Raw genomic sequence first — 13,571 nt, forward strand, 5'->3', positions numbered from 1 at the left:
GGGTAAACAAACTAGCCTCTTGATTTATAGATTATCTTTGAAACCATACACAAGGTGAGAATATTAGAGAATGACATAAAAATGACTAGATGTGGGCGTTTCCCTCTTGGTTTTCACTGACCTTTTCAGAGGTGGCCTTCTGGAATCCTTCCCCGGATGGGCAGGGACTCCAGCAGCAGCTCAGTGTTTATTGTTCAAATGAAAGCATTCAACTAGGGCTGGAGGGATTGTTCAGTTGGTAGGATGACCGCTCTGCATGCCACAGGTCTGGGTTCTATCCTTGGCATCCCATACAGTCCTGGGGCATTGCCAGGAGTTGTACATACTCTGTAGCTGACCAGGGCAGATCAGTAAATAGCACAGAGCTGTATCTGTCTGAAAGAGCCTCCAATCGTTGGGAAAGACAAGTAAGGAAAGATTGCTAAAAATCTCAGGGCTGGGAGGAATGGAAATGTTACTGGCACCCGCTCGAGTAAATCAATGAACAACGGGATGACAGTGATACAGTGAACTCCTGAGTGCAGTGTCAGGAGTATGGTGTGGCCCCCAAACAAAACAACAACAAAAACAGACAAAAAGAGAAAGAAAACATTCAGATATGTGACTATTTTTTTTCTTTCCTTTTTTGGCTTTTGGAGTCTCAAAAAGACACAAACTCAATATGGGTTACTCCTGGCTCAGCCTCAACTAAGGGATTACTCCTGGCGGTGCTTGGGGAACCATATGGGATGCCGGGGACCTAACCCCTGTTGGCCAGATGCAAGGCAAACGCCCTCCCCGCTGTGCTATTGCTCCGGCCCAGATCTGACTATTTATATTCAACATGTCCTCCCTGCCGAGATTTCCCACGTTACAGTGCAAAAGTGAAGGTCCCGCAACCATCTTCTACTAAGGTCACTTTAGAGAGATGTGGACTCATCTGTTCTTGTTTTCCCTTTTAGCTTTCCTTACTCCTTATAAGAACTTTATTTTTCCTTATCTTTACTCCCCTTCTCTTCCCTTGCTGCCAGTTGCACACAGGACTGACTGCGGTGCTTACCCTTTTCGCTGTGGAGTTTGTTGGGATTCACAGCTCAGGTGGCAGTGCTCGCATGCTGATGTCTGCTCGCACTGGGCCCTCCACCCATCTGCACTCCTTGCGGTGTACAGCTCTGGGCGCCCACTCTTCACTGGAGGATCACCAGTTGTGGGTATGGGTGGTGTCCACTAGGGGTCGCTGCGGGGGGCTCACACATGCTTGCCAAGGGTCGCGCTTCCTAGCCCAGTACCTTGCACATCATTTCTGTTGTGGTGCCCACCTGGGGTTGAATCCTTTTTGGTAAGACTTACACACTTCTGACTGTGGTGTACGGGGGTGGGGGGGCACTGCAGACAGCAGAGCTGCTGGACTTGTACGTGGCGCATGCGGGACACCAGCACTGTGACCACATATTCCTGTAAGGCAGTCAGTGCTCCTCAGGGCCTTGGGCTCTGACCTGTTTGTGTAGAACACTTCCCCAAAGTGGGCTATATTACCCCTAGAGGGCTGGGGTGGCAAAGCCTTGGTGTCATGAGGGAGTGCTTTCTGATGCGTAAAGAAGGAAGAGTTCCCGGGTTGCGGGGTAATCATCTGTCTGCATAGGCCGAGGAGCTGGGGACCCTCTGATTTAGAAAAAAGTATGACTCCGTAGTCTGAACACCCAGTGGCACAGGGGACAGGGCCACCGCAGAGGAAGCTTAGCCCAGCAGTGCGGGCTCCCTGTCCAGCCGGGAGCATCCTATGCAGTAGTCAGCCAGAGTCTCCCGGGGCCACTCACCCGGCTCAGGCTGGAGCTCAGGACCCTGAATACTCCACCCGGAAGTGGAGTATTGGCCCCTATGCTTGGCCCCTCGACTCCCATTCATTCCCAGGACTGTGACCCGGGCATGAGCACCATAGAGAACAGAAAGCAGTGTTTCTGTGCAGGATGTGCCATGGAAAGATAGGTGTAAAATGCACTTCTATTTTTCATGCCAGAGATCAAACCCAGGGCCTCACACCAACAAAGCAAAGGCCCTACCACTCACCACTCACTGTAAGAGGGGGACAGGGGTGATGGGTGTGGCGTTGGAATTATAGGTCTGAGAAACCACCAGGAACAGTATTTTAAGTCACAGAATGTCAATTAAAAACATATATATATATATATAACATATATAAGGATGGGGACTGGAGCGATAGTACAGTGGGTAGGGTGTTTGCCTTTCACCCGGGTTTGATTCCTAGCATCTCATATGGTCCCCCGAGCACCGACAGGAGTGATTCCTGAGTGCAGAGCCAGGAGTCAGCCCTGAGCATTGCCGGGTGTGACCCCAAACGCAAAAATAAATAAATATATATAAAGAAAAAATATGTACGAAAGACAAGTGGTATAGGGAAGTCAGGAAGGGCTCGAGAAAGTTGGGCTTACAGGGCCGTGCTCAGAGAGCAGGGAAGAGGGGACAGTGCAGCTGGACCATGGGAGCAAAGGCAGAGAGATGGAAGTGGACCGGTACATTCCCAGCTACGGGAGAGTTGGTTAGCTGTGGCCAGCGGGGAGGGGGGCAGTTGCATTTGTGTTTTCAAGATCCCTTTATCTACTCAGTGGGGTACTGGAGACTGGAAGCAGGGGAGGCTGCTGGCTGCCTGGCCAGGGCACGATTGTAGACAAAGGCGAGCAACCTCTGGGCTTGGAAGCCAAAGCCAAGTGGGCAAACTGGTTTAGTGCTCAGGGTACATTCTTTTGGGGGACCAAAATCCACACCCCATCCAGCCCACCGTATTGGATTGCTTTTTCCCTTTGCTCTCAATAGATCCTTATGCCTTTAAAATCTCTCAATTTCTTGGGATCTTGGGGAGGGGGAGCGACAAGACTGCTCTGTCTGGGGTCCTGCTTTGAGGCCTCCGGGCCAAAAGAAGGCCCTGAGATGCATCTCTGCACACGTCCCAGCAAGCAAGGGCTTGATCTCTAGCTTCATCCCACCCCCGCCCCAATTAAATCACCCCCCGCCCCCATCCCCGCCACACACACAGGCTAAGACACATCCTGACAGGTACTAGAAACCCCAAGCCTACAGCCCCCGGCGAGTCCCGGCAGGCAGGCTGCCCAGGCCCCCGTCACACCCCTTCCTGGGGAAGCAGCGGGGGCAGGGCAGCGCTGCGGCCGCGGCGGGCGGGGAGCGCGCGCCGCCCGAGGGCGTGGCCTCCATGGTGACGTCGGGGCTCCGCCCCGGGGGCGGGGCTGGCGGCGGGCGCGCGGCAGGTCCCGCGCCGGCCCGGGGCCCGCAGAACCCAGCTCAGCCGGCCCAGCGCTCGGGCGGCCGCGCGCACCATGGCTCCGGCCGGGGATCGCGAGGGCTATTGGGGCCCCCCCACCTCCACGCTGGAATGGTGCGAGGAGAACTACGCGGTGACCCCTTATATCGCCGAGTTCTGTGAGTGTGCGGCGGGAGGGAGCGGGGGACTGGCCGGGGGACGTGGCCGAGGGGCGGCGTCTGGGGGCCAGGCTGCAGGACAGCGGGGTTCCCACCCTGGGCACCTGCGGGGCACCTGCGGGGCCGCGCCGGGGGTGGGGAGCGCCGGACACCGCTCCGAGGGCACCGGGAAGGACGCCCGTGCCAGCCCCGTTTCCCCCCGCAGGTGGACCGCAGGGCTCTCCCGTCCTCTTCCCCGCTGCCTGTCACCCGGTTCGGTCACCTTCAGGGAACGCTTTTTCCAGGCTCACATCCTGGTCCACCCCCACCCCGCCCGGGTCCGTCCCGGGCACCTTCGTCCTCTGCTCTCGGGGGCCAGCCCGCTGGCCGTCGCTGTGGCCGGACGCACCGGGAGGCAGGCGCCGCGCCCCAGCCGGGCTCCCGGGGGCAACGGGACCCGGTGCCGCCCGCCCCGACTGCATGGCTAGGGGGTCAGCCGAGGACACCGCGGCCAGCTCATCGATTGCCCCTTCGGAGGAGCTGGGGGCTCCGCGGCCCTCCAGCTGCTCTGCGGACCCACCCAAGGACCCCTGTGTGCCCGTATCTTCCCCACATGTTCTTTCTGCCAGGTTAGGGGAGAACAGGAAAAGGGGGAGAAAAAAAAAAAAACCAACCAACCAAACTCCACCGCCTCTTATTCTGTTTTTAGCTTTGGTCAAGTTTAGAGACCGCAGTGTTTGGTCCTTCCTGGGGTACCTGTTTCTGGAGCGCAGTTGGGGCTGCTACTGCCGCCTTTTAGTTGGACTCCCTCTAACTAGGGCCTGGACCTCGGCTCTGAGTTACGTCCCATTCTTGGGTCCTTCCCCAACGTGGCTTTGGCTTCGGAGGGAAGAGGCAAGCGTGTCAGGCCGGCTCGGGCTTCTTCCCTCTGGCCTAGGAGTTGGTGAAGTTTCTTTTTTCTAAAACAAAAAAAACTCTGCAGTTTGCAGGACTTGAGCATCGCTTCCCTGAAACAGTGATTTAGGCCAACACTTTTCCTGAACTACTGGGTTCAAGTGAAAAAAATTTACATAATAATGGAAGAATGCTCGCAAAAGGGATCATCCTTAGTGTAATTACTTGGCAACCTGAAAGTTGGCAAAGAAAGCCCTTTACCAATTTGTCCTGGAACTCTTTGGCAAGCCCACGCTGATCCTGGGGCAGTCCACGAGGAGAGGAAAGACTTAAAACCAGGCTTTTGGAACTGGTAATGTGTAACCTAGAAAAAGCCAAGCTCAAATGGCTTCTGATATTGGATGTGCTGTGATGTTGAGCAAGTAAGCCTTCTCTACAAGGTTTTTCTTTATTTTTCTAGAATAAATGGAATTAGAAACTGTAGGGAAGATTTTGCTTTCACACAAGTAAACTTTCTAATTACAGATGTAGTTGTGGAATGAAGTAGCTGAATACATTGCCCAACCAACTCATGAATACTGTAGAGAGAATTCATTGTTTACTAGAGATGGGGTTGGCTTGAATCGTTAAAGTTCATTGCAGTGAGCTGGCATGATAGTACACTGGGGAGGGCACTTGCCTTGCATGCCGCTGACCCAGGTTTGACCCCCAGCATTCCAAATACCCCCCACCCCACCCCAAGTTTCTCCAGGAGTAATTCCTGAGTGCAGAGTCAGGAGAACCCCCTGTGCATTGCGCAGTGTGGCCCCCCAAAACAAACACAAAAACAAACAAGTCCATTGCAGCTTTACGGATGCCTGGAAGTAATGACATCTGTTGGTTTAGAACCCAGGATCGCCATCACTGGAGAACTGACAGTTAGGTCATGTGAGCTGTGAGGAAGCAAGATACCAGCGATCTGTCAGATAGCTCTGAGAAATGGGAAATGCCTTAGTTCTTAATGTCCTCAAAAGAGGAAACTGTCAGCAGGCTGCATGCAGGGAGGGTTTTGACATAGGAATCTGGGGTTGCAAGAAGACAAGTGAGTACGCGCAGCCCTTTGCACTTGTATCTTGAGGAGAATATAATCTGCAGGAAGTTGAGGTCAAGTCTTCTTATCCAGCAAGTGTTGGATATTTCTCATATAGTAAGGGAAATTGGATCTTTTATGCTTATTACTTATGATTATTAGTATGATTATTATGATTATTAGTATGATTATTAGTTATTTAAAACAATTGCAACTTTAAGATCTTTATAGTATTTGCATTATTTATAGAACTATTGAGGATGAAAACATGATAGCTGCATATCTCACCTCTTTGTCATAATTCCAAGAAGATTATGAATTGAAGATTAAGAATTGAAACCCTTTTATTTAAGGTTGTGGGAAGTGGGTAGAATAGTCCAACTGGGGTCTTACTATAAAGGCAACTATACTACATTCTTTTTTTAAAGTCACATTAATTGGTGTTTGGGCTCTGCGTGCAAGAGATTAGAACAAGCACTAAATAAAAGATATATGGAACAAGTATTCTAGAGTTTGGATGTTTAGGGTGACATAAAAATGATTTTAGGGGAATTGTGTGTTCAGATATGTCAGTGATTCTCAGTCACTGACAAACCTCAGAAAGTATTTTCAACATCAGTTCAAATTCTTGTTTTCCCATTTATTTGAGTCAGTTGTAAGGATTCAGGTGAAAGGTTCCTTAATGAGTCACATTTATAGGTACAGGCAATTCTGGCTCTGCACCGAAGGGTAGAAATATAAGTAGCCCCACAGGTTAAAACCTGGTAAACTGATCTTAATAATAAGATAAGGTAGGATTGTTTTGTGACTGTTAAACATTTAATGAAATTATGTCTTCCTTATTTATTTGTTTATTTACTTACTTTGTTTTGGGGCCACTCCTGGCAGTGCTTAGGGGTAACTCCTGGCTCTGCACCCAGGAATCACTCCTGGAGGGCTCAGGGGATCTTATGGGATGCCGGAGATCAAACCTGGGTTGGCTGAGTGAAAGGCAAATGCCTTACCCACTGTGCTATCTCTCTGGCCCCCTGTCCTCTTACTGTTGGCTATAAATACATAGAAAAAGGAAGAAACTAGTAAAGTAGACATTTAGCACACTCACTTAAGACTTTAAAAGCATTGTGAATTTAATTTTTTTTGTGTGTGTGAAGGAACCTATCAAGAGTAGTTTGAACTACTTGCCTTCTCACCCTCTAACTTAGGAGGTGGGATGCGTATATTTTCTATGCTTTGGTGACACGTCGTTCTCCTAAGAATAGATCAGTCATCAGCATTTCATTCTTTGCACTTTCAATATTGTGAAATATTACTGACAGTTTCTTTATGGAGTTTTCCATCACTCCAATCCCTTCCACCCCCCAACATCACTTCTGGTCCATCTTCATCCTTTTCTCGTAGCCACTTTTTTAGAGGGTGGGGGATGGGGAGCACACACATAGCAGTACTGAGGGCTGCTCAGGGCTTACTGTGGCCTTGTTGCTCGGGGGTCGCTCCTAGAGGTGGTCAGGGAACTGCATGTGGGGCTGGCAGTGGAACCAGGGTCTGTCCTGTTCAAGGCAAATGCCCTATTAGTTGTATTGTCTCTCTGGCCCTCTCATAGCCACTTTTTTTCATTTATGCTGATGAGTTTACTGAGATCCTCTGGCTACAGAGGAGTGTCTAGTGGCCTGAGACTTAGCAGTCCCATTAGCCATTTCTCCTATCACTCCATTTAAAAAAAAATCTTGAATTAGATTTTTTCACCTCCAGTATGCCTCTTTTTGTTTCTTTACAGCACTTTCATCACTGTAGGCCTGTTCATGATTTTGAGTGTTCATTTTTGCAAAATGTTACATATCTTTAGAACCAGAAGGAAAAGACTACTCAGGTACACTCTGTTCTCTGCATACCAACTGAATAATGGGACAGCCGGTCACCACCAGACTTTGCCTTGAGGTTCATCCACAGTCAGACATTTAGGCAGAGAGTTATTTTTCTGCCCATATTTGAAGATTTTATTCCATTGTCACCTGACTTTTTTTATTGTTGATAAGTTCACTAACAAATTGTTTTACCTTCACGATGATTTTGTCAGATCCAATAGACTTTGAAAACAGTGACTTGAAATGGTTAATAAGTGGTTGTGATGTGCTTCTATTATTGACATAGTTGTGAAACTGTGGGTCTGGTATTCAAATTAACACTCTAGGAAGCCAGAGCAATAGTATAGCGGGTTGGGCACTCGCCTTGCTCTTGGCTGATTTGGTCCCTGGCATCTCATATGGTCCCCTGAGTGAGCCAGGAGTAAGCCCTGAGCACAGCTGGATGTGACCCCAATACTAAAAAAATAAAATGAAAGCTGCACTCTTACATAGTTAATGTACTCAGGGATTGGTATTACTTAGCTGAACTCTGGTACTTGAAATATGTAAATATTTGACTTCTGCAAGGCGAGCACTTCTTGTATATTTCTAATTCTCACAACATTCCTTAACTTCATTGGTGGTTTTAACTTTATTGTATAGATGACGAAACTAAGTCTTAATAAATGTAACAGACTCGGCCGTTTACAGCTTGTAAGTGAAGGAACTCATGTTCAGAAGTAGGTCTGACAACTCTCTCCTGACGTAACTATAGGAAGTAAGATTTTTTTTTTTTTGGGTCACACCCGGCGATGCACAGGGGTTACTCCTGGCTCTTCACTCAGGAATTACCCCTGGCGTTGCTCAGGGGACCATATGGGATGCTGGGATTAGAACCCGGGTCGGCCGCGTGCAAGGCAAACGCCCTACCCGCTGTGCTATCGCTCCAGCCCCTAGGAAGTAAGATTTTAAGTGCTGTGGTTTCATGAAAGAAATACTAGCTAAATGAAAGTGAAAGGGAATCCTGTGCTTTGTAGTCTCAGGAAAATGACCAAGTCAGATACCGTTTGGCGTTGGGACCAGAGAGCTTGCATGTGACCAACCTGTGTTCAATACCTGGCACCCCATTTGGTCCTGAGCACTGCCAGGACTAACTCCTGAGTACAGAGCCAGGAGTCACCCCTGGGTGTCGCTGGATGTTGCCCCCTGCAAAAAATTATGTGGAGAGTTTAATTCATCCAGTGGCAACTTACTGGACCTCTATTCTGTCATTGATTTAGATCAGCATCCTTCAATTACTGTTCTGGTGCTGCTCTGAAGGTGCAGAAAATTTGAAAACCACTGGTCCACCGCCTTATTTATAACTTCACATCCTTGGACTAGTATGCAAGACAGGTGCCAGTCGGCAGGTGGAGAAAGATTAAAGCATGCCAGTGTAGAACACAAAACTATATAGATATACATATATATGTGTGTGTATATATATATGTATATATATATACAGCGCTTGGGCTTTCACCTTTCACACAGCCAACCTGTGTTCGATTCCTCTGCCCCTCGACAAGCTACCGAGAGTATGGAGCCCGCACGGCAGAGCCTGGCAAGCTACTCTCGTGCATATTGGATATGCCAAAACCAGTAACAATAAGTCTCTCAGTGAGAGACGTTACTGGTGCCCGCTCAAACAAATCAATGAGCAACGGGATCACAGTGACAGTGACAGATTTATCACTGTATCACTATTCACTGTCATCCTGTTGTTCATCGAGTAGCTCGAGCCAGCACCAGTAACGTCTCCATTCATCTCTGTCGCATGCTAGTATAGCCTGATGGCGTATTGGGGGTCTTTCAGGATCAGGGGAATGAGGACCATCATTGTTACTGTTATTGGCATATAGAGTACGCCACAGGTAGCTTGCCAGGCTCTGTGTGTGTGTGTGTGTGTGTGTGTGTGTGTGTGTGTATCTGTTCAAGGTAGCAAAAAGGCCAATGGTGTAATGGGTCAGTCCAAATAAGTATATTCTCTACTCTCAAGGGAAATGCTTTCCTAAAAATGTATATGAAAGAGAAATAGCCAAGATCTGACATTGTGAAGGAGATTTATTTACTAGAACTCTGGGTGTGGTGGGAAATCCTACTTATGGGGCTACCTCCATCTTAAAGAGTAAAGAGTAATCTGGGTAGCAAGCTATCTTTGGAAAGGGAGAATTGAGGCTAACTGCACTCTCACAGAGATACCCCAAAATGGCAAATAGATAAAAATAAAACACTGGAATACTTCTTACAGTAATATCTATGTAGCTGTTATTCAGAACAGTGGTTTCCCAAACTTAATTTGCACCATTTTCTAGCAAGGGGCTATAATAACCCAGGGGGGTGGTAGTAACTGGCTCCCTCTTAGCCCATTTGGGTCTTGCTTTCTGTGTGTCTAAAGAGAGAAGGTGTCCAATGGAGGTTGAGTGAAAAGGGGACAGAGGGCCAGCTAACCTTGGGAACTCAGTCTGGAGGCTCTCATTAATATTTTGCTATAATTCTTTCATCGGGTCTTTATTTATTCAATATTGTCTCCATCTCTCAATTCATTGGCACATTTCAAAGTAAACTGCAGACATTTATAAACTTTCCCCTAAATACTTCAATATGTGTATTAACTAAAGCTCAATTCTTGTTTTTTTTATAAATGTAAAATTTATATTCTGTATAATGCATTAGTGTTTTATGAGTTTGTATATATTTCCTTAATTTAAACATCTATAATGTTTACAGAAATGCAAACATCTGTGTCACCAAACCCCACTCAAGACATGGTACTTTATCATGCAGCAAGAAAGTTACTCATTTGCCTTTTCCCTAGGCCATTACCACTGTTTAGATTTCTCCCCACCCTCTTCATAAATTAGATTTCTCTGTTCTCAAACTGCATGTCGATGGAATCATATAATATTTTGCTTCTTATATTCAGTATCAATTGTTTTGCAATTCTTCCATTCTTACGTGGATTGGTAGTTCTTATTGTTGAATGGTATTCTATTATATAGATACATTGATTATTCTTTCCACTAAAGAAGTTTTGACAATTATAAATAAAGCTACTGTGAAATTCTTATATGACTTTGTGGATATATGTTTTTGTTTCTCATTGGTAAATGGTTGGGATACTGGATCATAGACTAAGTGTGTATTTAGTCTTATGAGAAACTGCCAGACCTTTTCCTAGGGTAGTGTCACCATTTACATTCACAGCACTTGAGTCATATTCTTGCCAACAGCTCATCAGTATTTCTAACTTTCACTCCTGTTGGATGTATTGTTGTAACTCACTGTGGCATCTACTCTATTCCAAACCTTATCTTCCTCTTTTCCCCTTTTCTCCCTCCTTTCCCTACTAACTGTACTCCTGCTAAAATGATATTTACATATGCATTTATACTCCTGAGCACGTTTCAGGGGCTGGAGCTGTAGTACAGCAGGTAGGGCCTTGCCCTACACGTGGCCTATGTTCAATCCCTGGCATCCATTTGTCCCCCCTGAGCACCACCAGGAGTAATTCCTGCATGCTGAGTCAGGAGTAAGCCCAGAGCATCACTAGGTTTGGCTCAACCCCACCCCCCACAATTGTTATTTATTTATTTGTTTGCTTGTTTGTTTGTTTGCTTTTTGGGTCACACCCGGCGATGCACAGGGATTACTCCTGGCTCTGCACTAAGGAATCACTCCTGGCGGTACTCAGGGGACCATATGGGATGCTGGGAATCGAACCCAGGTTGGCCAAGTGCAAGGCCAACGCCCTACTTGCTGTGCTATTGCTCCAGCCCCCCAATTGTTTTTTAAAGCCATGAAGTTGTTTATTTTTGTGTTGTTTTGTTTTGTTTTTGTGTGGAGGGAGCTGATATTTCATAACAGTTGAAGCATAAAGTGGAGTTTTTTGCAATTTTTATTTCCTGTGGCATGAACTCGTGTGTGCAAATTTATACCTTTATTTCTAGAAGATGAGATTTTGTTTGTTAATGCTCAGGGGTTATTCCTGGCTTTGTGCTCAGGGGTCATTTCTCGGGGTGTTCGAGGGGCAAGATATGGTATTGGGACTCCAACTGGGGTCTCCTATACTATCTCTCTGACCTTGAGATTTTAAAGATAATTATTAAAGCTTACTTCATTTACTCCAATCCATGGGCTGGAGTAAATGTAAGTAAATGTGGTAGCACTGTAGCATTATCTTTAAAATCTCAAAGTCAGAGAGATAGTATAGGAGACCCCAGTTTGTGTCCCAACACTATATTTGGTCCCTTGAGCACCCTGAGGAATGACTGGAGCAATAGCACAGTGGGTAGGGCTTTTGCCTTGCACGCAGCCAACCTGGGTTTGATTCCTCCATCCCTCTCTGAGAGCCTAGCAAGCTACCAAGAGTATCCCACCTGCACGGCAGAGCCCAGCAAGCTACCTGTGGCATATTCAATATGCCAAAAACAGTAACAACAAGTCTCACAATGGAGATGTTACTGGTGCCTGCTCGAGCAAATCAATGAACAACGGGACGACGGTGCTACAGTGATACAGTGCTACTACACTTACAGTCCTTTGTATATAAAGATCCAAAGGACTTATATAAGCATTATTTATTTTATTTGTCTCTATAATGTACTCATGAGATTCAAAAGATATTTTACCCAATAAAAGATAACATGTCCTTCATAATTGAAATCATTTGATTGCAGAACCGGAGAAGTTTGTGAGTCATTACTGTAATGGACTCTTGCTCTTCAAGTTCTTTGACTTTTCAGAGCAAGCTGATTTTTAATAGTAAGTGGTAAAGCTAGATAGGGTCAGAAAATAAACAGAACCCTAAGCTTAGGTATGTTGAAATCTTGATACTGCTGTAAAAAGTTCTTTTATGACTCATGTTTACTCATTCACATATATAATACGAGATTCTACATAAACTTGTATTCCCAAAATAAAATATTATGATTTTAGGTTATTGCCAATGGGTAGTAATTTCTCCTGTTTCTTCTCTCTCTTTTTTAAAGTCTACAGATAGGCAATCTGGCTTTGTTGACTGATAGCCCATTGATCACTGGAATTGATTCAATTAATCTTGACAGTGGAATGTTCTTTGTTCTTTCACTGCTCCAAACTGAAGCTTGAAAAATGTCACTTATTTTTGTTTTTTGTTTTACTTTTAGTTTTTTCACTTTTTTTTTTTTTTGGACTGGAGCAATAGCACAGTGGGTAGGGTGTTTGCCTTGAATGTGACCGACCCGGGTTTGATTCCTTCGTCCCTCTCGGAGAGACTGGCAAGCTCCCGAGAAGACCCTGGCAAGCTACCCGTGGCATATTCGATATGCCAAAAACAGTAACAAGTCTCACAATGGAGACGTTACTGGTGCCCGTTCAAGCAAATCGATGAGCAATGGAAAGATAGTGCTACAGTGCTACAGTGCTTTTTTTTTTTTTTGGCAGAGTCTGGGGAGGGAGGGGCCATACCCAGCAATGCTCAGAGGCTACTTCTGGTTCTGTGCTCAAGGTCACCCCTAACAGTACTCAGGGGACCGTAGGCCTTGCTGGGGAACAAACCAGAGTTGGCTGCATGCAAAGCAAGTACTTTACCATCTGTACTGAAACTTGAAAATGGAAGAGAATTATGAATTTTGTAAAGTATCTGTTGATTAAGAGCAGTCACGTTAAATAAACATTATATAGGTCACTGTTTGCCCTTCCCTGAATTCATCTTCTGCCTATTTTTGGGGGGGGAGGTGAAGGGGAACACTTCTTTAATTTAGTATTTCACCATTTCCTAGGATTTTTTTAAAATCATACATATTCCTAAAAATATTTCATTAGAATTTGTTTTACTGGTTTTTTTTTTGTTTTTTTTTTGGGGGGGTCACACCTGGTGATGCACAGGGGTCACTCCAGGCTCTGCACTCAGGAATTACCCCTGGCCGTGCTCAGGGGACCATATGGGATGCTGGGAATCGAACCCCGGTCGGCCATGTGCAAGGCAAAAGCCCTACCTGCTGTCCTATCACTCCAGCCCCTGTTTTACTTTTTTTTATAAGTGGAATTGTTCTATACACATACTCAAATATGAGTATTTCTGCAGCTTATACTTTTTTTCACTCAGATTGTGGCCTTTAGTATCAACCATATTCCTGAGAATTGTTTGTGTTGGTAGGTACATAGACAGTTAATTAGTTTTGCTGTTTAGAATTCCCCGGTATGAATACATTGCCTTTTTTTCTTCTTAAAAAATGTGTACAATCTTTTGTCATTCGACATTTTAATGTTCAACACTTTGTGCATTCTTCCACGTCTCGGGGTGACCTGAATGCAAGCACTTCCCAACAGTGGCAGAG

At 46.1% G+C, this 13,571-nt stretch overlaps 1 protein-coding gene across 1 annotated transcript in view; it reads left to right on the forward strand.

Annotated features, from left to right (window-relative positions):
* Positions 1 to 3,245: 3,245 nt before the first annotated feature.
* ACER3 (alkaline ceramidase 3) overlaps positions 3,246 to 13,571 on the forward strand; it is a 129,726-nt gene continuing 119,400 nt past the window's right edge. Inside the window, exon 1 of the mRNA XM_055122059.1 lies at positions 3,246 to 3,432. Within this exon, the coding sequence (XP_054978034.1) occupies positions 3,330 to 3,432 (103 nt within the window). The 5' untranslated portion in view covers positions 3,246 to 3,329. The remainder of the gene's footprint in view (positions 3,433 to 13,571) is intronic.

Source organism: Sorex araneus, chromosome X (genome assembly GCF_027595985.1).
Source record: "Sorex araneus isolate mSorAra2 chromosome X, mSorAra2.pri, whole genome shotgun sequence".
Classification (NCBI taxonomy): domain Eukaryota; kingdom Metazoa; phylum Chordata; class Mammalia; order Eulipotyphla; family Soricidae; genus Sorex; species Sorex araneus.